This window comes from Semicossyphus pulcher, unplaced genomic scaffold (assembly GCF_022749685.1).
Source record: "Semicossyphus pulcher isolate SPU_LCO1_2020_fin unplaced genomic scaffold, fSemPul1.0.p SCAF_2, whole genome shotgun sequence".
In the NCBI taxonomy this organism is placed as follows: Eukaryota; Metazoa; Chordata; class Actinopteri; order Labriformes; family Labridae; genus Semicossyphus; species Semicossyphus pulcher.
The window spans coordinates 28,482,528-28,506,866 of NW_027211693.1; the positions used below are offsets into that span (position 1 = coordinate 28,482,528).

Below are 24,339 nucleotides of genomic sequence, written 5' to 3' on the forward strand. Positions count from 1 at the left end.
TGTCTTCATGCTCACAGCACATGGCTCAGTTAAATGAGCCTTGTCAAGTGATTTGATGGGAAACAATGTTCCTTCTAACCTGAATTCAATAAAGTGTAGTCACTCCATGTGTTTGTATGAATCCTTAAAAGTCAAGGAAAGCACCGCATTTCAGTAAGTCTCAGTAACCTGAGCTAAATGTTGGGATAACAAACAATAGAAACAACAATGTTGATCCGACTGTCAGTCCAGCTCTACTGGAGCCTGAAGACATGGACTCATGGGGGTATCAGCCCTGGTCTAACCACATGTGAAAAACCTTTGATAGTAGAGCTCAACAATATAGTAAACCATTGAAAATGGTATCGCTTAAAGCTTCTAAAGTCAAAATATCTATCCCGACACTTTTGTCACACTTTTATATATATTGTTCAGCCCTGCCTTTTAACCTTATTTTTTAAAAAAAGCACCACAGATTTTGGTTTTGAAAGTACCATGTTTTCTCTGTGCTTTTTATTTAATTGTTGACTTTTATTTAATTACAACTTCTTGAGTCTACATTTCAATCTTGATTTTCAATTGATTTTATTTTTAAGTTTAATTTGTTTTCCTGAGTTACAAGGGGGGCCAAACATCCTAACAATGACACTACAAGTCACTTTAACCCCATATTTAAGTCACAAACCCTCCAGCCCTCTTGAAATGTGAACATATCCATGACCCTGCATGTTACTGCATCAAAACCCCTACTTCCTCCTCTACATGTGAACCACTGCTGAATGTTTACAACCCTCTACCTAGCAGGCCTACAGTGTCTTTCGTCCTCACTCTTATTACCTAAGACTAAACGCAGGTTCCTGCCACCTTCTAAAAAGCGTGCCCTGTGGTCCCACCCCTTTTATGAAGGACAGAGGACACTCAGTCAGTGGAGGAGATGAGGATCAAAACCTTCCCCAGCTCCTGATCACTCCATCCAGGTACAAACAAGAGCAGGTTCTAACCTCTGACCTGTAACCACTGCCATCAGACTGTACAGTGAAGACCAGAGACTATCAACATTTCCCCTGCCCCTCCTCCACTCCTCCTGCCCCCATCCTTCACTTCTGCCCTTGGGGCGGCTGTGGCTCAGTGGTAGAGTCGGTCGTCTTTCAATCGGAAGGTTGGAGGTTTGATCCCCAGCTCCCTCAGGCTACATGTCGAAGTGTCCTTGGGCAAGACACTGAACCCCAAATTGCTCCCGGTGGCATAGCCAACGGGTATGAATGTGATATCTGATTGACAGTTGGGCACTTTACGTAGCAGCCTCTGCCATCAGTGTGTGAATGGGTGAATGTGATATATAATGTAAAAGCAGCTTTGAGTGGTCACAAAGACTAGAAAAGCGCTATATAAGTACAGTCTATTTACCATTTACCTTATCACAAACACACCCATTCATTGTTTTTCTGTATACTTTGATACAAGTGTATATATTTCTTTATTTAGATTTTTCTACTATTATATTATTCTGGGATATTAAATGAGATACACCATACTACATTTCCTTTTCTATGATGTCCTGCTGTACTATGCTGTATTGTTATACTATCCCAATTCCAAAAAAGCTGGGACGTTGTGTAAAATATGAATAAAAACAGAATACAGTAATTTGGAAATCCTTTTCAACCTATATTCAATTGAATACAGAGTCTCTTCTCTCTCTCTCTCCTGTTCTTCTTCTAGTTTTTTGCCCTGCTAAAACTCCTTCATACTTTCAGCTACAGAAAGCATTCAACTTCTCTTCTGCACCTTCAGTTTCCTCTTCCTCACCTTCAGCTTCTTCTTCCACAATTTAAGCTTCATCTTCCACACCTTCTGCTTCTTCTTCCTCACTTTGAGCTAAATTCTGCCTAATCTTCCTCACCTTTTCCATATTTTCCACAGATTTCAGCTGTTTCACATTTCTGCATTTTAAACAATGTTTTGCATTTTCAGCAGTGTTTTGCAATTGCATTTCAGCCTTCAGTATTCCCACGCATTTTCTGCAGGAAATGCAATTTTTCTAGTTCCAGCTGTTACGAGAGTGACAGTGTAATTCCAGCTGTCACCAGAGGGGGGCAGTCTAATTCCAGCTTTTACCTGAGGGTTGCAGTGTAATTCCAGCTGTTACCTGAGGGTGGCAGTGTTGAGCAAAGGCTCGTTGAACCCAGCTGAAACCTGACGGAAGAGGGAGAAGCAAAGAGAAAACGAAGAGGAGGAAAAAAAAGGGAAGAGTTAGTGCTGCTGTGAAGGTGAATTCTGTAAGGATTAAAATACAAAGTGATCCAGGACCATGCTGAGGGCCTGTCTGAGAGGAGCTAACGCCACAGCCCGGGTGAGTTACAGCTAACCCGGCTAACTAACAACTCCTTTACTGCGGTGAGCTAGTTAGCGTGTTAGCATTAGCGTGCTGTCATTCAGTGACCCACAGCCTGTCTCAAGGTGCCATAGAGGAGTTTATACTGAACGGGGTTGGACTGTTAACCCTATCATGCTAGCTAACGTGAAATAAATAGTTAACACGCCTCTTTAATCAGTTGTCAACAGAGGCTAGAGGCAGTGCTAGCTAGTTAGCTTACAGTGACAGATGGCTAATGCAAGCTAACATGCTGAGCTAACTTTCAGTGGGAGGTCAGATAACAGATAAACTGCGAAGTTTAGTTTTTATCAATCCAGTTATTATTCCGAGTCAGTACACGAGGAAGCATGTTTCATAACAATTAGCTTTAGTTGTCTCATAATGGCAAATGCTAATTATAGTTGCAGGGACGGTGCAGATCATACTGTGTCAATGAAGACATCCAGCCTGATGTCCACCTGCAGTACCTGTGCAGGTGTGATGACAGCTACAAAGATTAGAAACACATTAACACGTGATCTGCATGCTACACATTTACCAGAGCATCTCCATCAGAGTACAAAAAAACCTTCAAACAAATAAAATTGTGCATTAAATTAAGATGTGTCACCTTATGGGATGATTAGTTCCATCTCTGCGATGCTCTTTAGCATGTAGCTGATTTAACTGTACGTGTGGTTTAACTTAATGTTATGTAAAAGCCCCTGCAGACCCCACCTCCACAAGCGTCATGGTTGAAACTGATCCAGAGTCACATTTAACTCCTCAGTTCACCTGCAACTCAATAACAGAGAGCTGTCTCTCTCTCACACACACACACACACACACACACACACACACATACACACACACACACACACATACACTCAACAGCCGTGTTCACTCTCTGTAGTGTGATAATACCTAGATGTAGTAAAGACTCAATACTTCAGGACATTCCTGTGTATCAGAATGAGTTATTACAGTATAACCCGAAATAACATTGATGTTCTCTCTGCAGACGAATTTCGGGAGAACTCGTCCAAACAACCTGCAGCCGTGCAGACACTACACAGCAGGAGAGAGCGGGTGTGCCACACACACACACACACACACACACACACACACATGTATGTTACATTACTGTTGATGACATCGCACTCATCTACCTGTCTCTCATCCTCAGTGGTGGAGCTGCTAAGGTGGTGGTAGCTGGTCTGGCGGCGGTGGGTGGAGGTGTTGGAGGCACGATTCTTTACGCTAAGTGGGACAACAAGTTCAGAGCGACTGTAGAGAAAAACATCCCGTACTCAGACCAGCTGCTGGGTCTGGCTCTGGGACCCGCCCCTCAAGATGGCCGCCTTCAGGTCCAGAAACAGGTGAGGATGGATCATCAGGTGTTCAGGAGTGTGCGTCTTCATCAGAGCAGACTGTTCCCCTCACATGAACACAGCTGGAATAAAACTAACTACTACTAAAATATAGATGATGAAAAAATGCCCAGCTTCATCCAAGAGTGTTTATGAGCTAACAGAAGCATCACTCTGTGACAGCAGAGTGTTTCTGCAGCAGAGTGAGACCTCCTTCTTACAGTTAAACTGTTAATATCAGATCATTAAATAAAGTCCATGCACAGTTTTAAACCAAAGTCAGTCTTTGGATCAGGGAGCTCCACTTCAGCTCATGTTTAAAGCGTCAGACAAACGTTTACTTAAAAACACATCAAAATATATGATCAGAATTTTTTTAGTGCTTTACTGACAACATCAGGAAGATCAGGCCCTACCTTTCAGAGCATGCAACACAACTGCTGGTACAGGCTCTCGTGATATCATGCATTGATTACTGCAACTCCCTACTGGCAGGCCTTCCTGCATGCACATTCAAACCTCTGCAGATGATCCAGAACGCAGCAGCGCGACTGGTCTTCAATCAACCCAAAACAGCACATGTCCCTCCACTGTTCATATCCCTACACTGGCTCCCAGCTGCCGCTCGCATCAAATTCAAACCCTGTTGCTCGCTTACAAAACAGCAACAAAAACGGCTCCTGCCTACCTGAACGCCCTCATCCAGGTCTACACTCCGTCCCGCCCACTAGGCTCTGCCAATGTAAGGCGCCTGATGCTCCCATCACAACAGGGCCCTAAGTCTCTACACTCTTCTCCTCTGTAGTCCCCCGGTGGTGGAATGAGAAAATGGAATAATTAATTAAAATAAGCAGAGTTAGTGTTATTGTCCATGAGTTCCACATAAAGAAGTGGTTTAGTGCGTGACTGATCAGGACCTCCTCACTTAAAGCGTATTAATGACTTTAAATGTTTGCTCTCTGTGTAAAACATGCCAATCTCAGACTTTAAACAGTCTGTTGGGACTGTGAGGCGTCTGTTAAACAGCCTGCTGCATGTGCTGCTCAGGTGGAGCCGGCTCAGCCTCCCTCCATGATGGACAAACAGATGAAGAAGTCCAAAGCAGAGAAGAAGCTGAAGCAGGCAGCCGAGAGTCCAGCAGCAGAGACCGAGCCGAGTGCTGCTCCACCTGTTCAGAGCCTGGAGGGTCAGTCTCTTTCTTTGTGTGTGTGTGTGTGTGCGTGTGTGCATGTGTGTGTGTGCGTGTTTGTGTGTGTTCATCAGTTTTATCTGAAACTGTTTCAGCACAGGTTAGAGTGGTTTCCGGTATCAGAGCAGCAGGTTCAACACACAGGTGTGCTGTCTGTAGGTAAAGAGGTTTATTAACCATAATGATTATAGTGTGAGGTAATACCGCATTATTAATGTTAGCATTTAGTGTTGTTAGACCTCAGCAGCCTCTGATGGACAGACAGTGAGACACAGCAGGTCTGACAGATGCTAACATGTACTGTGTGTTACCATGTGTTACCGTGTGTTACCGTGTGTTACCGTGTGTTTCTATGTGTATGTGATGAAGACGATGCTTCTGGTTGTTTCCCTGCAGACTCACAGAGCAGTGAGGGTAAGCTGGGTAACTTGTCCTCCTGTAGCCTCCCTGTACAGAGATGTAGTATCTCCTGGTCATTAGACTCTAGAGCACACACACACACACACACACACACACACACACAGAGGCTGCAGCTCAGAGCACTGTGTAAAAACTGAAGTCAAAAATCAAGCTCAATTTTTGACATCGAAAACCACACCAGCACTGACGCCAAAAAACAGCTTCAAAAACGGAAGTCAAAAAGTCGACCTCAAAAATTCGTCCTCAAAATCTGACATCTAAGACCACCCCTGCACTGACGTCCAAAGCCAGCTTCTGGTTCTATGTTATTTTGATTGAATGGTAGGTAATGAATAATTAGTGCTTCAGTGTAATCAGCTGATTAAAGAGAGAGAATGTTTGTCCTGATCAGAGAGGTCCTGAACAGGTGAAGCTCTCCTTCATCACACAGCTGAAATGTGCACCTGTCTGAAGAACACACCTGTAGACATATGAACAGCCACCTGCAGACTGTCTTTAAACTGGTCACAGCTTCATCTGCGCTACACCCTCATCTCAGCTGATCGCCATCACTCAGCTGATGATCTGCATCTTTAGATAGAACTTCATTACTGTTAGTATTGGCCCCTATTAGGCTTCTGTAGGTAGTACCAGTCTATAACACCATGTGTTCATGTGACGCTCTCCTCCTCAGACAGGTATGTGTCTTTACTCTCAGTGTGAACACAGAAACAGCTGTTTAAACATCACAACCTTACCTGTGTGTGCTTGTGTCTTCAGAGGCTTCAGCAGAGGCGACTCACATCATCTCAGCCATCAGTGAGGTCCCAACAATCCCTGCTCCCTGTGACACCGAGGCAGCGGTCAAAGGTGACGCCTGAACTATGTGCCCTCCTGTCTGATAGAGCGGTATGAAGTATGTGTTCCGTCATCATCAAACACTGACAGTAGGTTCGCACTGTGTGTGTCTTTAGAGGAGTGTCAGGAGTGCCATCACCATGAAGACAGCAGTGTGTCTGTTCCTGTTGACTCTGCTGAAGATGAACCTCTGAGAGAGCGACCAGAAGAAGAAGTGACGGCCCGGCTGGCTCTACAGGACCTGCAGGAGCAGGACGTGCTCGCATGTAGGCTAATGCATCATCACATGTTCACATCTTCACTCGCACTGTACACGAAACAAGAGAGCAACCTCCTCCTGAAGTTTTATCATCAACCTGTGTTTTAAATCTACTGATGGAAACTTACTAATGTCTCTATATCTTCTCTCCTGTGTCTCCTGTGTGTCCTGTATCTTGTCTCCTGTGTCTCCTGTGTGTCCTGTATCTTGTCTCCTGTGTCTCCTGTGTGTCCTGTATCTTGTCTCCTGTCTCCTGTGTGTCCTGTATCTTGTCTCCTGTCTCCTGTGTGTCCTGTATCTTGTCTCCTGTGTCTTGTGTGTCCTGTATCTTGTCTCCTGTGTCTCCTGTGTGTCCTGCAGCGGTGTCGGTCAGTCTGGAGGACTCTCTGGCGAGCTCGGCTAAAGCGACCCTGACGGCAATCGGAGCTCAGGAGGCAGCTCTGCAGGCCGTCACACGACACACGCTTAGACTGAAGGAGGCCATGGAGGCAGAGGTACACACACAGACACACACACACACACACACAGGAGGATGATTAAATTTTACACACTATGTTAACATTTGAATGTGACAGCTTGACAGTGCAGTGATCAGGTGTCGTGCACACAGGTTCCCCCTCAGGAGAAGTCAGCTCAGTGGAAAGATCTGGAAGCTTCTCTGGCTGAGAGAAATTCTGCTGTGAATGACGCTACAGCTGCTCTGTCCAATGCCAAGTGAGACACACACACACACACACACACACACACACACACACACACACACACACACACACACACGCGCACACGCGCACACACACGCACACACATGTACTAGAGCTTTAGCGAATAGTTAATTCAGGGGTGCACTATATGTTGATAACCATCAGATGTTTTGTAGTAAATCTGTGTTTCTAAATATGTGGAGACTTTGCCAGAAACCTGCTGTAGGCTGACAGTAGGCCTACAATAAAGTTACAAACAGACAATAATCAGATGTGATGAAGTAAAGTTGTTATAATGTGTTGTTAATATAATGAACACTGCTGCAATGATGGCTGCTGTGGTCACATGACTCCTGCCTCACAGGCTGTGATGGAGTGTAGTGACCTCATGCTGTACTCAGGCAGGATAGATGTTTCCCGGTGTCTCTCCTGCTCTGTGACAGTGTTCTGAATGACTTAGAGCAGGGGTCTGAAACTCAATCAGAGAGGGGGCCGAAATTACAAACTGGGTCTTAGACGAGGGCAGAACGGGGTCAACATTATTTGGATAACAGACTCAAATAAACCACGTTTTTTATCAGAGGCATTATGACAAATTAGTCACACAGAAATATTGACTTCATTGCTCCAAAGACATCTTACAGAATTCAGAGCAAACCAAGGGTATTAGAGATCAAATTTAAAATAAAAGAAATCAGCATCATTAAAATCAGCAGTTTTTCATTTCCAAAAATGTTTTATCACAGGCATCAAAAACAGCCAGAAAACTATTTTTTCTAAAATCTGAAATATATACCATCAAGAAAATAAGAATATTTTAAATGTGATCAATCTGGTGAAAATGTGATAATATTTCAACCATAAGCAGTCTTGGCTGCAAGTTGAATGTTTGGGGTCAGGTTCTGAGCTGTGGACGCTCTCAGGGTGGAGTGAAGGTGTGCACCAGTTGCTTACACAGGTATGTGCTTCCAAACATGCAGAGCATTCGAGCAGCTTGTGGACGGAGCTTGGGGAGAGAGTTCTTGTTCTATCAGCTCTATTTGGATGTTTACAGGTGGTCTTTCCACGTCAACTACAAACGGATTACTGAGCAGTTCAAATGAAAAATGTTGAGCTCCAAAGTTGCCAAATTACCGTACTGAGTCTCCCACAGGCGCAGCTTGGCTTGTTCAGCTCTCAGTGCATCACACGTCTGTGATCACACTGAAGCCAGAGGTTTAGCGGAGTGAAAAGCTTCGTTACGTCACACAGAAATGCCATCTCACACAGCTGGGGCACGCAGGTATTGATTGGTGCTTACACTGTTGCAGTGCTTTCTGGGATTTGTAGTATCAGCAGTGTGCGTGCTGTATACCGGCAGGCCAGTTATGATAGACATGTGATATTATCTCGCAGGCCTGATATAATGGTATCGCAGCCGAAGTGGCCTGTGGGCCTTGAGTTTGAGAGCCCTGGCTTAGAGACATGTGAGTGCATCATCTGTGTCTGTGTCCCCCCCCTCACAGCGAGGCGCTGGACGGTCTGAAGTCGGTGATCGATGAGTCTAAAGGGCTGAAGGTGTCTGCTGTCCGTCCTCTGGTTTTAGCAGCAGAGGAGAATCTCCACAACATGGTGGTGGACCTGGACAAAGCCGTCACCAAGGTAACCACAGTGGGCCAGTAGCCGCGACCAGTTAGCTTAGCTTAGCATAAAGACTGGGAACAGAGGGAAACAGCTAGCCTTGCTCTGTAGACTGTTAGAGATGATCTGTGATTGTTTGTGGGTAATAAACTGTGTGTGTGTGTGTGTGTAGATGCAGACTGCAGAGTCGGAGGCTAAGATCGTGTCTCAGTACAGTGAGCTCGTGAATGAAGCCAAAAATCAGTTCCAGAGAGAAGTGAGCAGCCTGACTCCAGAGATCCAGGCCAACTGGAAGTCCCTGAGTAAGACCTTACACACGTGCACACACACGCACACACGCACGCATGCACGCACGCTCGCACGCACGCACGCACGCACGCACGCACAGGGCTCTTCTTGGACTTGATGCTCGATCACTTTAAGGTCAGTTTCAGGTTTGATATCTGTTTTAATCTTAACTAAATTATGTTTTACAATAATGAGCATCTCTGAGCGTCGTCTTCTCAGCAGCTGTTTCCAGGTGTTGTCTGCCACTCAGCGTCTCTCTCTCTCCCTCTGTGTCTGTGTATAACTGATGATATGAGAGTATAAAGAAATGAGTCGAGCTGCTGCTTCAGTCTCACAGACTTCAGACACACATTACAGACTGTGTTTGATCCACTGTGTGTGAGGAGAACTCACTGTTATAGTGTATAATACATATTAAAAATAGAATAATTTAATACTAACCTTTACTTAGAGATTATTATGGAAGCTCTGAACTACAGGAGCTGAGGGAGAGGTGGAGCTCTGTTAAACTCAAAGTGTTTATTATTAAACATCCTCATGAAGCATACTTTCAAACTAATTTATAAACCCTGTTTTACTGTGGTGTCAGGGAGAAACACCCAGAGACACTTCTGTCCTGTTTATACTCCGCTGTGAGTCGTGTGCTGCACATCATTTGTGACACAGTTAAAGTATAAAACAGAATGTTCTGTAAAATTACACATTCAGGGTAAATAACATTTATATGTAACTGCAAAGCCCCCCAACACACACACACACTTTATACTGACTTTAACTTTAATTAAAATGTTCATTACCAGGATAATAATGTGTGTGTTTGTGTGTGTGTGTGTGTGTGTGTGTGTGTGTGTGTGTGTGTGTGTGTGTGTGTGTGTGTGTGTGTGTGTGTGTGTGTTTGTGTGTCAGCTGGTAAGCTGTCTGCAGACGACCTGAACGCTCTGATCGCTCACGCTCACCGTCGGATCGACCAGCTGAACAGAGAGCTGGCGGAGCAGCGGGTCAGAGAGCAGATCCACATCGACGCGGCGCTGGACCAGCAGAAGCTGGAGGACCAGAAAGCTCTGGAGAAAGCTGTGAGCACGTCGCTGCAGCACATCAGGGAGGAGGCCCGGCTGGAGCAGGAGAGGAAGGTACGGAGGAGGCGGGCTGATCAGATGTAAATATATAAACAGGATGAAACAGGATAACGAGGCAAACGACTGAATAATAACTGTATGTGTGTGTAGCTGTCGGAGCTCCGGGAGGTGATGGAGGCTGAAATGAGGACTCAGCTGAGGCGTCAGGCGGCGGCTCACACCGACCACGTCCAGGACGTCCTGAAGGTGCAGGAGCAGGAGCTGAGAGCCGACGCAGAGCAGGTGAGTCTGCAGACGGGTGAGACATCAGAGGATACAGACTGATGCAGTGTTAAATCTCGTGCAGTGTTTCATGTAGTTAAAAGTGAGTAGGCCAGACAGATCTGACCGTGGGACTGTTGAACTGAAATAATATGTAGAAGGTAACTGAAAGAGCTCGTAACATTTAGGCTGTGCAGATTTGAGGATATGACATCACAATAAGCTAAATGACCATGTATGCAGTGTTAAGGGTTAAATCAGTAAAAGGTGATTAGGGAGGTCAGGACAGCTGAATGTTTCAGGTGTCTGTATGACCCACCTGTCGTGCTGCTGTCTCTGACTTCCTGTTTTGAACGTGTCGTGTTGCGTTCAGGTGCTGAGCAGTAAGATGCTGGAGCAGGAGACTGTGTTCCGTCAGCTGAGTCAGGAGCAGCTGGACAACTTCACCCTGGACATGAACACTGCGTACGCTCGCCTGAAGGGCATGGAGGAGGCTATAGACAGTGAGTCACACACACACACACTCTCACACACACACACACACACTCTCACACACACACACACACACACACACACACACACACACACACACACACACACCTCACTGTGGAAGCAGTGATACAGTCAGCTCTGTCCATACCTATTGTACATACAGTTGTTGTTTAACATGTGACCACTTCCTGTCTTTGTGTCAGGTCATGTGATTGCAGAGGAGGAGGCTCGTAAAGCTCACCAGCTGTGGCTCTCTGTGGAGGCGCTCAGCTACACTCTTAAGACTGCAGACGCCGACTCCCCCACCGTGCCTCTGGAGGGCGCCGCTCAGGCCGTGAGAGAAAGCTGCAGCGACAACGACTTCGCTCTGGCTCTGTCGTCAGCATTCCCACAGGAATCCCTGCAGCGCGGCGTGTACAGCGAGGCCTCGCTCCGCGCTCGCTTCAACTCTCTGAGGTCGCTTGCTCGCCGCGTCGCGCTCATCGACGAATCACACAACTCCCTGTACCAGTACTTCCTGTCCTACATTCAGGCTGCGCTGCTGTTTGAGGACAAACAGGAAGCCCCACCCACCCAGCTGAGCAGCGAGGACTTAGACCCGTTCAAGCTTCTGTCGTACGCCAGCTACTGCTTAGAGCACGGCGACCTGGAGCTGGCAGCCAAGCTGGTGAACCAGCTGAGAGGAGAGGCCCGCAGAGTGGTGGAGGACTGGCTGACTGAGGCCAGACTCACCCTGGAGACCCGGCAGGTCATCGGCCTGCTGTCTGCCTACGCCAACGCTGTGGGCTTAGGAACCACTCAGGCTCCATAGGACACCACTGATGCTTCGCTTTAAAGGAACAATCCACTGAAAACCTCTGTGTGTCAGACTGTCGCCCCCTGCAGGCCTCAGACGGAGCTGTATGAGAGAGTCTGATACAGCAGAGTTCAGGGATTGTTCCTTTAATTATGTGATGGATGTAAACAGAAGTTTATTGTTTTAAAGCACTAAGTCACTGTGGGCGAGGCTGTAAGATGTAATGAAGAACCTCTCAGTGTAGTCGTGTCCTTCAGGCTCTGGTTCAGGTATTTATTTATGTTAATGAATCCTCACATTGGTTAAAGCACTCGCCATGCTGCATTTCATTATTGTCAATACTGCACATGTTACAATAAATCATTAAAGGGTGTTGAGTGTCTTCATTCCTACATATGAACGGGGCGGCAATGTGGTACCCCCGCAACCCTGAACAGGGTAAGAGGTTTAGATTATGGATGAGCTTTTAGTTTCTTGTGCCACTGAGGGTGGGAAGCGTTCCTCACTCAACTGTTTGAACAGCCGAAGTCGCGCTGTAGCTGCAGACCCTACACCACGGCCTGACAACCCATCCCTGTGATGCAGACTGTAACAGCTGTGGTTGGCCCACTTCGTAGCACTGAAACTTTAATGTCACTGTACATTATTATAGTTAGTTGCCTCTGAGGCTGTTGGCTTCCTATTGAAGCTAGAACTAGAATAGAGCATGTCAGCCTCAGTATTAATAGGTGTTTTGGTTGTGGACTTGCAGAGCGGTCACTTATGTATGGTAGAGATAAAAATGCAAATCCAGTTTTATGAGAACACCATGCAGATACCGGGGCCACTGCACCAAGCCACCCGGTCTCTGTATGACCAACGTGACAGCTGTGTCTCCATCTTCTGCACGAGGTCAGACACATTTCCAGTGGGTGTTGGTCCCTCGTCACCAACACTGTGATTTTCATGGACAGGATCTGAAGGTGCAGTTGCAGTTTGAGGACCTAGGAATTTCATCTCTGCTTTTTGCAGATGATGTGGGACTGTTGGCTTCACCAAGCTGGGACCTCCAGCAGACATTGGGGCAGTTTGCAGCCGGCTGTGAAGCAGTTGGGATGAGAGACAGTACCTCCAAGTCTGAGGCCTTGGTTCTCTGATGGAACACAGTGGATTGCTCCCGCCGGGTGGGGAGTGTTCACAGTGAGGGTAAAATGGGTGAAATTGATTGTACCGGACCATCATGGTGAAGAATGAGCTGAGCCTGAGGTCAAAGCTTTTGATTTACCAGTGGAGTTCCAATCCTTACCTGTGGACATGAGATCGTGGATACAAGCAGCTGAAATGAGTTTCCTCTGCAGGGTGTCTGGGCTCAGCCTTAGAGATAGGGTAAGGAGCTCAGACATCCGGAGGGAGCTTGGAGTAGGACCCGACTCCTTCACATCGAAAGGAGCCAGCTGAGGTGGTTCAAGCATCCGATCAGCATCCTCCTGAGCGACTCTCTGTCCAACTGGTAGAAGACCACAGGGTAGACCCAGAGCTGGAGGATTACATTTCTCATATGATCTGGGAACACCTCAACCAGTTTCACTCTAAGCTCTAAATAACTTGAATCATGAATTATTGGATCCAGGTCTAGATCCTACCTTTGCAAGTCACCACCTGTTTTACCTGAGACACAAAGTGGCTCCATAATCCTTCTCAGGATGATTAAATATCCGAGCATGTATGGATGAAAGTCACACATCTACACTTGAAAAGCATAGAATATAGTATATCTTTATTGATGACACAGTTAATACACTTTCAATAGAACATTATTATCACACATGGGACGTGATTTGGACCCTGTCTGTGTCAGTCGAGCACCTGCAGCATTACTCCACATGTGCATGTGCAAAAAGTCAAAGTGCAAAAATAATACCAAATAAAAAGTTTGGAGGAAGACGTGTTTACTGAAGCTCACCCTGAATATTAGCAGAGAAGTGACTTTAACATTGATACTGCTTTGTGTTTGTCCGCTGGAGTCATTCAGAGACGGGTTGTTTCTGCATCACTGTAAACTGTCCTGCAGCGCCGGTCCACTGGGCAAAAACATGTCACGGTGCAGATTGTCCGCTGAGAACATGTTCAGTCCAGCTGTACAGTCTGATCAATCTTCGGCCTTGACTCGGTCCTGCAACGTCCTGGAAATGTTTGATCTCATATCCTGGGAAGGAAGTGTGTCATGGTCATGGTGGGGGTGACCCGGTTGCCTCTCTTGGTTTTTCCCGTCTTGCTGAGGCCGATGAACATGCCGGGGTACGCAGCAGACTCGTAGGCATTGTAGTTGTTGGCCAGGAGCTGCTCCTTGAACTTGCATTCATCGTTGTAGTGACCCTGAAGAGAGTAGGAGAGGAGTTTTTTCTTTGTTTGGATCTGTGACTGTTTATGTGACATCACGTCTACCAGAGTACCTGTGACTCTGAACACGACAGCATGACTTGGCTTTGATATCTTTGCTGTATGTAAACATGTCACCAGGTCAGGATCTGTCCTCATCATGTGACCCTCACCACAGATGCTTAACCCCCCCTCAATGTGTTTTATATTAATATTAGAGGTAACTCTGGACTCCAGCTAGAGGTCAACCTAACTCCCCCACTCTGACCCTACCACCCACCTCTGTACCTACCCACTGCTGCTCTCCGAGTGACTCGATGACTCAGTGTTGGATGACTAACTGCTGTGTGGTTTACGGTTCAGTTCATCTCAGTCAGCATTCAAAACAACTTTAACTCCAGCTGATCGCTGCAGTGTTAAACATTACACCTGTGACCTACAACTGACTGTGGTGTTAGATAAACAGAGAAACACATGGTGTTTTATATAGAGTTTGTAGAGACACCAACATATAAATATATAGAGTAACTTAGACCTCCTTTGGTATAATCTACCAGTCAGGGTCCGGGAGGCAGACACCCTCTCTACTGCTAAGAGTAGTCTTCAAACTTTCCTTTTTGATAAAGCTTATAGTTAGGGCTGGCCCAGGCTTGGACCAACCCATAGTTATTCTGCTATATGCTTAGACTGCCGGGGGACCTGTGGTCATTGCACCAATGATCACAAGCTAATAGTGACACGTTCCAGCATGCAGATGAGACACTTTGACCTCACACAAATGCACACATACACTGCTGAGGTTCAGGTCTTACCGAGCCGTAGAGTTTCCCTTTGTCACTCATGGCGAGGAAGAGGCCGCTCCTCACCCCGAACAGAGTCACCACCCCTCTCTCCACCGGGGAAATCTCTAGAAGGCCTGAGAGTTAGAAGTATTAAAATAACTGTCAGATCACAAAGGGAGAGCTAAACAACAGGGACACTTCATTAACGCTATGATCTCCTCAGCAGTACTCTAAACTAAGATCTGAACGAGTCAGACAGCTCATTATGTAAAGATTCTCCCCGTACAGAGAGAAATGAGCTATAGAGACCCAAACTGTTTTTTTTACCAGGCTGTGAACATGTTTGTTTCTGCTGTAAAGTTTAACATGGGGCTCTATGGGGACTGACTCACTGCTGGAGACAGCCTCAAGTGGACACGAGAGGAACTGCAGGGTTTAGGTAAAAAGTGTTCTGAGCAGCAGTGAAACAAAGAAACCAAAGACTGTGTGCACGAGGCCACAGCGAGCAGCTGCTGTGTTCCTAGAGCTTAGTACAACATTCACACATTTTTATGTAAGTTTGTTTTCTGCTAACAAAGACTGAACGTTTAATAACTTAAATCACAAGCGAACACGTCCTCCTGCTGGTTTGAAGACATTCTCATCTATCAGAATCAGTTACGGACTGATCTGAACATTACGTCAGACGAATGTCATCAGCTGAACAACCTGAACATCCCCACGTTCATCATGTGTTTTTGGTTCCACTGATCTTCAACAAACTGAAGCTTTAAGATTATACCATCATATATTCTAATGATATCAGGCTTAAACTACCTGAAGACAATGGACTTAGAAACATTTATATTGTAAAGATGTTCGCGGAGACGTTTACAGAGTTCAGTCTGACTGGATGTTAACACATGTTCATCCTGGGACATGTAGCCGCAGAACTCAGCTTTCACTGTCACTATAGCAGCACTGAGAAACTTAGTGATTCAATTCATCTTCCAGATAATTCCATGTTTTACTCACAGGAACTGAAAGTTATTATTCTACATACTTTGTATTTAACTGTCAAAATTAGTGCAGAATATTTGAACATTTCTTTCATTCATAACTTTATTTTAATGAAATGAATTCTTGATCATTGCTTCTTCACAACATTTAAATGTTAAATATCTGTGCTAGCTATTTGAGCCTACAGCTACGTATCAGAGTGTTGTAAGACTTACTGTATCTGTTCTCAGTGTGCACGCCTGTGATCTTCCCGTTGGGTAAGACCTGGATGTGGAAGCCGATGCCCACGTTACAATAAAGTCTCCTCAGCCTCTTGATGCCAAGCAGGTACTCTTCGTCTCTGCCCGCCGCCTCCCTCTTGTCCCAGGAGCTGCTGCCGGTCCACATCAGCGACCCGACGCTCCGCACTGTTTGTCTCCTGCTGCTGATGACTGGGAGAGGAGCGAAGGAGCTGCACAGGAGGATCCCGTACAGGAGCAGAGGGAGCCTGGACGATGACATCCTTTGTTGTGTATCTATAGGTCCACTTTATGTTCAGTCAGTATGAGGAGTGGTCATAAAATCTGTCCAGCTTCAGTCTGTTAGAGAAACACTGTGAAGAAACTGTCTGCCTGTGTGAACTCTTTACAGCCCAGAAAGAAGCTTCCTCTTTACACATCTCTGAAACGTGAACCCATCAGGGTCTTCAGCCAGAGACGCTCCGCTGTGTCCTCTCAGGTACACCCAGCAGACAGACAGCAGACTTATATGTGGCCCATACCGCATCATAGACCACCTGCTGCATGTTTGTCTGTGAGTCACAGATGGAACCAACCTGAGGAAAACATGGAACACAGGGTGACAGCAAACAAAGACCAACACGCAACTACACACAAACACACACAAATACAAACACACACACATAACGCACACGTAAATAACAGAGAGGTGACAGAGAGACGATGTAAAGGGTTTCACTGATTCACGGTCAGTCCACCCTACCATGCTGTGATTCAGGGGCCAGTCAAGTCTTTAATGGGCTGTGTGGGAAGATTCATGATGTAATCATATCTTCAGTGTTATATACAGTTCTGTGCAAAAGTTTTAGGCAGGTGTGAAAAAATGCTGTAAACTAAGAATGCTTTCAAAAATATAAATATTAATTGTTTATTTTTATCAATTTACAAACTGATAAGTGAACGAACAAAAGAAAAATCTAAATCAAATCAATATTTGGAGTTACTACCTTTAGCTTTCAAACCAGCATCAATTCTTATAGGTACAGGATTATAGTCAGGTGTATGATCAGCCAATTATACCAAACAGGTGCTAATGATCATCAATTTCACATGTAGGTTGAAACACAGTCATTAAGTGAAACAGAAACAGCTGCGTAGGAGGCTTAAAACTGGGTGAGGAACAGCCAAACTCTGCTACCAGGGTGAGGTTGTGGAAGACAGTTTCATGTCACAGGTCATGGTGCCATGGTGTATGAAAGTTTCATGGCACACCATCGGCCAAGGATGAAAAACATCGGAAGATGTCCAGCAGTGCCATCAGCTCAGAACTGGCAGAAACCAGTGGGACCCAGGAACACCCATCTACTGTCCGGAGAAGTCTGGCCAGAAGTGGTCTTCGTGGAAGAGTTGCAGCCAAAAAGTCTCCGACATGGAAAAAAGGCCAAGCAACTCAACTATGCACGAAAACAGAGGAACTGGGCTGCAGAAAAATGGCAGCAGGTGCTCTGGACTGATAAGTCAAAATTGGAAGTATTTGGCTGTAGTAGAAGGCAGTCTGTTCGCCGAAGGGCTGGAGAGCGTTACAATAATGAGTGTCAGCAGGCAACAGTGAAGCATGGTGGAGGTTCCTTGCAAGTTTGGGGCTGCATGTCTGCAAATGGAGTTTGGTCAGGATTAATGGTGTCCTCAATGCTGAGAAATACAGGCAGATACTTATCCATCATGCAATACCATCAGGGAGGTGTATGATTGGCCCCATATTTATTCTGCAGCAGGACAACGACCCCAAACAAACAGCCAATGCCATTAAGAACTATCTTCCGCGTAAAGAAGAACAAGAAGTCCTGGAAGTGATGGCATGGCCCCCACAGAGCCCTGATCTCAACATCATGGAGTCCGTCTGGGATTACATGAAGAGACAGAAGGATTTGAGGAAGCCTACATCCACAGAAGATCTGTGGTTAGTTCTCCAAGATGTTTGGAACAACCTACCAGCTGAGATCCTTCCAAAACTGTGTGCAAGTGTACCTAGAAGAATTGATGCTGTTTAGAAGGCAAAGGGTGGTCACACCAAATATCGATTTGATTTAGATTTCTCTTCTGTTCATTCACTGCATTTTGTTAATTGGTGAAAATAAACTACTAACACAGAATTCTTAGTTTACAGCATTTTTTCACACCTGCCTAAAACAGTACTGTATGTCAAATATAAACAACATTTTACTGCATTCAACCAAAGAATAACTCCTGTTTCTAACTCCAAATTAACATTAACAAACGTACGTCGCAGCATATCTACAAACTGGACTCACAGTCAGTAACACTGTTTTAATGTACAGTCAGTAGAATGTGACAGTATGTTTGAGTAGAGTGGCAAGCTAACAGCCCTGTTGCTGTCCCCAAATCAACATGAAGGTTTTCAACAACAAATGATCGGCCATGTTTCCTGTCAGCCATGTTACTGTGGGCGCTGGGTAGGGGAGTGTCTGTGGAGCTAGGCCGAAAGTCTCTTGGTGCTTGTCCATGGGGGAGTGTCCAGCGCATTGGACAGCAAAGTTTCTGGGGGGGCTGGGTAAGATGTGGGGCCCTGGGAGTTTATGCTTGGCAGTCGGGTCTCTAGGGCATTAAGCAACCGTGTCTATAGGGTTGTGGGCAACAGAAGGTCTGGGGCACCTGGTAGCGGTGTCCATGGGGGGCTCCACAGGGGTGTTGCACAAAATTCTGGGCCTTGTGAGAAGAATTCTCTATGGGCTCCAGCCCAGTGTCCCATAGATTTTGCATTCACCATTATTTATTCTTATATCTTTGTGGGCCTTTCTCACTTGAGGGCCCTGTGTACTTCCACTTTTTACCCCAGTCCAATGGCCCTGGGGCCGGGCAGCAATGTTTATGTGACACTAGGCAGAAGAGTGAACGGCCCTGGGGTATTTAACAGCCGAGTCTATGGGCAACATGTGCCAGGCTGTGGAGTGTCCGGGGGCTGGACAGAGGAGCCTCTGTGGATCTGGGCAGATAGCAAGGGGGCGGCTGTGGCTCAGTGGTAGAGTCGGTCGTCCTTCAATCGGAAGGTCGGAGGTTCGATCCCCAGCTCCCTCAGGCTACATGTCGAAGTGTCCTTGGGCAAGACACTGAACCCCAAATTGCTCCCGGTGGCATAGCCAACGGGCATGAAATATGATATCTGATTGACAGTTGGGCACTTTACGTAGCAGCCTCTGCCATCATCAGTGTGTGAATGGGAGAATGTGATGGGTGTATGTAGTGTAAAAGCAGCTTTGAGTGGTGGGAAAGTCTAGACTTTATAAGTACAGTACATTTACCATTTACCATTTACCATAGCAAGGCCCTCTAAAGAAGACGCATGATGTCAGAGTGCCACTCAAACTGTTGAGAGTTGTGGAGATACCACTGTGGGACAGAAAGGAGGTGGACAGGAAGAGTGCAGACTCAAAAACAAATCTCATTCATACTCAGTGAGGTGTTATATAGTAAATAAAGCTTTTTAAAACTCTCATGTCATGTCAACAGCTGTGTGTTGTGTTGTTTGATGGATCACGTCGATAGAAGTTCATACTGTTGCTAGAGATCCTAGAGAGCTGCAGAACAACAGTGATCAGGATTTTCATGAACATGTCAACTCTGTGATTTTGTTTTGATGAAACTGTAGAAGAATGAGTCTAAACTGGTGTTACCATGTGGCATGTACCTGTGGGCGGCTGTGTTTGCTGGAGTGGTGGTGAGCCACTCCAGCAGAGGCCTCCTGCCTGATGTGATTATGGTCAGTGAGGTGCAGCTTTCTTCAGAGGTCAGAATAAGAAGGTCTATAAATAAAAACACTTCAGTGTTACATCCATGACTTCAGAATCTCAGGCTTCTCTGCCTTTCAGTGTCCCACTTCCTCCCACACGGCTGGGGGGACACCAGCTCTGATGTCAGAGATGTCTATGTATGGTCACCCACGTCACAGCTACAGTGGGGTTTCCTCCCGGGGCGGGACGAGTCCTTCACATGTGTACACACATGATCTATCATTGCGTCCTCTCTCTGAGTCCTGCGATGAGCTCTACATGAGCAGCGCTCTGACGCACCACATGTCACATGACATCAGCCCTGCACGGCTGCTGTAATATGTTCCCAGCAGATAGGCCAACATGTGTTGGTATGATTCACACTGTTGTTTGTAGTGGCTCTGTATGCTTGAGTTGTTTGTGTGCTGCCCAGCAGCAGCAGGACATGCAGAGATGGGTGAGAGCCTCCTTCTTGGAGAAACATCACACATATAATATGAATTATAAATGTAATAACTGAGTCTGAACACTTCCTTTATTTGACACGACACAGTCATATTCAACTAACTCATTCTCTTTAAGGCATTACCAGCAGATCTCAGACATGTCATTTAATCTATTTATGCTTTTCTTACATTGCTGCATCGTGTGATCCCGGCCTAATAGATAGACAGTGCATCAGTGCAAAAAATAACCTCAGATTTGATCCATTTTGTAAAATAATATTAGCCTACTGTTTGTACCTACACAGAGCAGTGAGGGAATCGTTCCCGTATGACTTATTGCAGTAAAGAAGCAGGTAAGTGGGGTTACTCTGTGCAGCTATATTTACATCATTTCTGTAAGAGAAAAGGAAGATGGAGTCAGCAATAGAGTTTTGGTAGCATGGAACACGGATCACATCAGGCCTGAGATTAACATCAGCCTGCAGATAACCTTCAACATCTAAAGTGATAGTCAGCGACCTTTATCAATGTGTCAATGGCAGTGCGAGTGTATTAATGGACGTGAACAACTGTTATGGACACTCATGGCCCAGGAGAAGGGCAGCAACGTTATTGTTTACAACTTGTGGAGTTGAAGGAAGGAGAGGTCGAGGACATTTCTGGGCCAATCGGAGGAAAACTGCTTACTGTTGTATTAGCTGTAGAATATGATGGAGAGTGCTGCATTGCATGTACAGGTAAATCATAACAGGAGTTCTGTGGTTGTCACAAAAGCAGAAGAAAGGAAGTCCGGCCACAGTCTGAGATCTTTTGAACCAGGACAGTAAGTTCACTTGAAATGTTACAATCCAAGTCATTGAAGTTGTTACAAACCATTCTTGGGAATCCACCACAGGTTGATGGCGGTAAACTGGCTGATAGGAAGGGAGTGGATTGGGAGGACTGGGTGGTGTAAGTGGGGGAGGACTCAGCCTTGAAAAGACAGAAGGAGCACCTGTAGGTGGGGACCAGCACAATGATGCCCACGTAGGTGAAGATATGCTTGTGACCTAAGATGAAAAATGGAGTGGTGAGTGTTCACACCAAGTGCTATCAAACTGCAGGGCTAAATCAAAGAGGGTGGATACATAGTCTTACGGTTTGGCAGAATAGATTGTGTTGTGTAACATAACGTTGAGAAATGCTTGAGCAGAGTTGCACCAAGGGGTGTTAAGAGCTTCGTAGGACTGGCAAATGTGCAATCAGAGGGCTGGTAAAGCTGATAAAGGTGAGGTAATTACCTGAATACGTGGAATGGTGTTGGCCAAGGTTGCTGGTGGTCATGATGGGCGGAAGAAATGGACTGTTGGAGCCAAAGACAACTCAAGTTAGGGTTAGCGGCATCATGTTTCACAAGCATCCCAGAAGCAGCTCTCTGCTCTGCTCTACCAGAAATATGTGACGAGACTGTTTCTGAAGGAGCTGCTGCACGGCTGCGTGAAGCTGCACAGAGCAGATGAGCAAGACAAGAAGTCAGAGAAGAACTGCAAGGTGACTCCTGTCAACATACTAAGAAAGATTTCAGCAAGTAAATCAAATGGTGGAAGCTTGACCCTCCATTTCTGAAACGCTCTCTGCGGGGTTTGAAAACGTGTGGAGAATGGTGCAAAGTTGTGTTTAGATGCAACATAAAAGAGACAGGAAGGGTTGAAAGTTTAGGGTTGTATAAATAACGTTAATAGATACTTTCCTAGATATTTCAGAGGGTTTAATAGGAATACTTGTATGTCATCAATGCTCAAGGTATAAAACAGACATTTGTTCTTCAATCTGAAGGTGTCCTATTTAACAGGATGTACCAATGGAAACTGGAGAGCTGCTGTTGAACACTTTTGGATCTGGGAGATGATGAACTCGTAAGTTCCAGTGGCATCACAGAGGAAGGGACCAGACCGTTAACATGGAGCATGAGGTCAGACAGATGGAAACAGGATCCAGAAAATACAGAACAAAAAATCTAAATTGAAAATATCTTTAAGTTCTCACCTGGAAGAGATGAACCAATCAGAACAGTGATGACAAAGGGAGTGGCTTTCCTCTACTCGCCTCTGGATAACCACACGACCTGCGAGTGACAACAACACTGAAAAGTAGCCGACGGCATGCCACAGCATGTGCCACTGCGCGTGTTGGTAGTTCAGTGGCATGTGCAGTTGCCAGTGGGATGCCACTAGGAAGCCAACGGCATGTGCCATATACAGTCATTGGCCAATACTTGAACTAGCATGCCGATCCGCTCAGTGATATGCCACTTATCTTCCAACAGCAGACTGCCACACCATCATGTTCCACCCCAATGATGCATATAAAAATGTATACCAGTGGTCTTTCTTTACGACATTTACTGCCGAAAATACATGTTTTGTCTGTATTGACAACGTAAGTGCATCCTTGGCAATGAAATCTGTAAGCTCTTAGCAAAGATTATCTCAGCTAACTTGGCTATTGTTAGCCTAGCCACTGTAGCCAGTCAGAGTAATCGATGGCAGAAAGAACAAGATCCCAAAGTGTTTCTGCTACAGACATTTTGCATACTGCAAATACTGTCCCGAAGTTGCAATTAAACGACGGAGTCCACTCCAAATAAACAGTCGTTCGTCCCCTCTCCTCGTTGAGGAAGAGCACTGACAGGAGTCACAGGATGTCAATCACACGTGAAGTCGTGGCAACCAAATAAACAACAGCAGGACCAGTTTACTCCTCACACAGTTTACTCCTCACACACAACGGCAAAAGAGGGTCCGACATCGGACGCTCTCTGTCCGCACACAATCATATGCAGTTCTGTTACGCAATCTAATCTAAACAATCATACTGTGTATCTCCGTATGTCCATATCGTAAATGCATTGATTGTCGCTGTTTATAAAGCTTATAAAAAGGTGCAGATGTCATTTGGCAACGATCGATCGTGTTGATCGTTATGTTATTAATAATGTCCCTCGTGCACACGCGGCTTACGTGCTGTTTTGAATTGCGAGAGATAATATTTATCTTTTGTAACTTAATTAAACGGACTGCTGATGAAGGCAGTCAGCAAAGCAGACAGAGAGACAGACAGAAGGGGGGGCAGCAGCTGTGCAGAGAGCAGAGGTGCAGGTGTGTTGGGGGACTGAAGCAAAGTGATCAGATTAAAGTAGATTGTGAATGAAAAAGTGAATTAAGGTGAAGAAGAGAGTTACATGAAAGTGTGGAAGTGGCAGTCTACATGTGATGTGCTTCTCACAGAAATCATTGATATATGCAAGTAAAAAATCCCAGTGGAAACACTGTCCCACAGTACATCATAGAAACCTGGCTAACCTGTTGCTTCAGTTGCCTTCATCCTGTTCTCTACTGACATGCCGCTTCTGATTCAACTGCATGCTGCCTTTTTCTACTGACAATTTCCCAGAATCCCTCTCACTTCTCCACAGTCCTTGAGCTCTCCTCTGACGTCTCCTCCACAGTGCGTCCTGTCACACGGAGCAGTCACATCCTCTTACTGGCAGCATCAGAAGGTCCTGACTGAAAACAAAGACAAACTTCAAAGTTATGTTGGGCAGCAGCTCCACACAAAGTCTGCCAGCTGACAAGAAAACAGAAGACATGAAGAAGGCAGCTCCTTTTGTGTTTGTTGACTTCTGATATTCTCTGCTCTCTGCTGTGCAAAGTGCCACCTGCCCATCATGAAAAAACTAATCATTGAAACACCTTCAGGAGCAGGTTGAGGTTCAGTGTCACATGTGGACTGACAGGGTTAGGGGTGGAACGCAAACTTTCTGATGGGGAGACGACCCACTCTACCACTGAGCCACTTCCGCCCCATTCGTCACATTAGGACACGCGACAAGAGGTTTAACTCATCAAGTCCTTAGGTATCTTAAAAAGTGTTCCAAAAAAAAATAAAATAATATAATCATCATCTCTACGACTATCATGGTCAGGATGTTCCATATTTAATATAAGATAGAAGTTTTTACGTTCATTAAATGTTGTCTTTCTCTGCAGGGAAGGGGTGGGGGCAGTTCAGGTTTGTCTGAGAGAACGATGTGAGCGTGGTCACATCACCAAACATAAATACATG

General features: G+C 45.7%; 2 protein-coding genes across 2 annotated transcripts; one reads left to right on the top strand and one right to left on the bottom strand.

Annotated features, from left to right (window-relative positions):
* The first annotated feature begins 2,153 nt into the window (after positions 1-2,153).
* Positions 2,154-12,016, top strand: immt (inner membrane protein, mitochondrial (mitofilin)). The gene is made up of 14 exons (XM_069669855.1): positions 2,154-2,332; positions 3,357-3,424; positions 3,522-3,714; positions 4,753-4,891; positions 6,074-6,163; positions 6,268-6,417; positions 6,771-6,904; positions 7,021-7,124; positions 8,617-8,752; positions 8,904-9,033; positions 9,926-10,149; positions 10,246-10,377; positions 10,730-10,859; positions 11,052-12,016. The coding sequence occupies exons 1-14, from the start codon at positions 2,291-2,293 to the stop codon at positions 11,657-11,659; spliced, it is 2,280 nt and encodes a 759-aa protein (XP_069525956.1). The 5' UTR covers positions 2,154-2,290; the 3' UTR covers positions 11,660-12,016.
* A 1,806-nt stretch (positions 12,017-13,822) lies between these two features.
* LOC138598513 (fibroblast growth factor 4-like) lies at positions 13,823-16,284 on the bottom strand. The gene is made up of 3 exons (XM_069670309.1): positions 15,999-16,284; positions 14,815-14,918; positions 13,823-13,999 (listed from the first exon to the last, which is right to left on the bottom strand). Exons 1-3 carry the CDS (start codon positions 16,282-16,284, stop codon positions 13,823-13,825), a joined length of 567 nt encoding a protein of 188 aa, XP_069526410.1.
* Between the last annotated feature and the right edge of the window lie 8,055 nt (positions 16,285-24,339).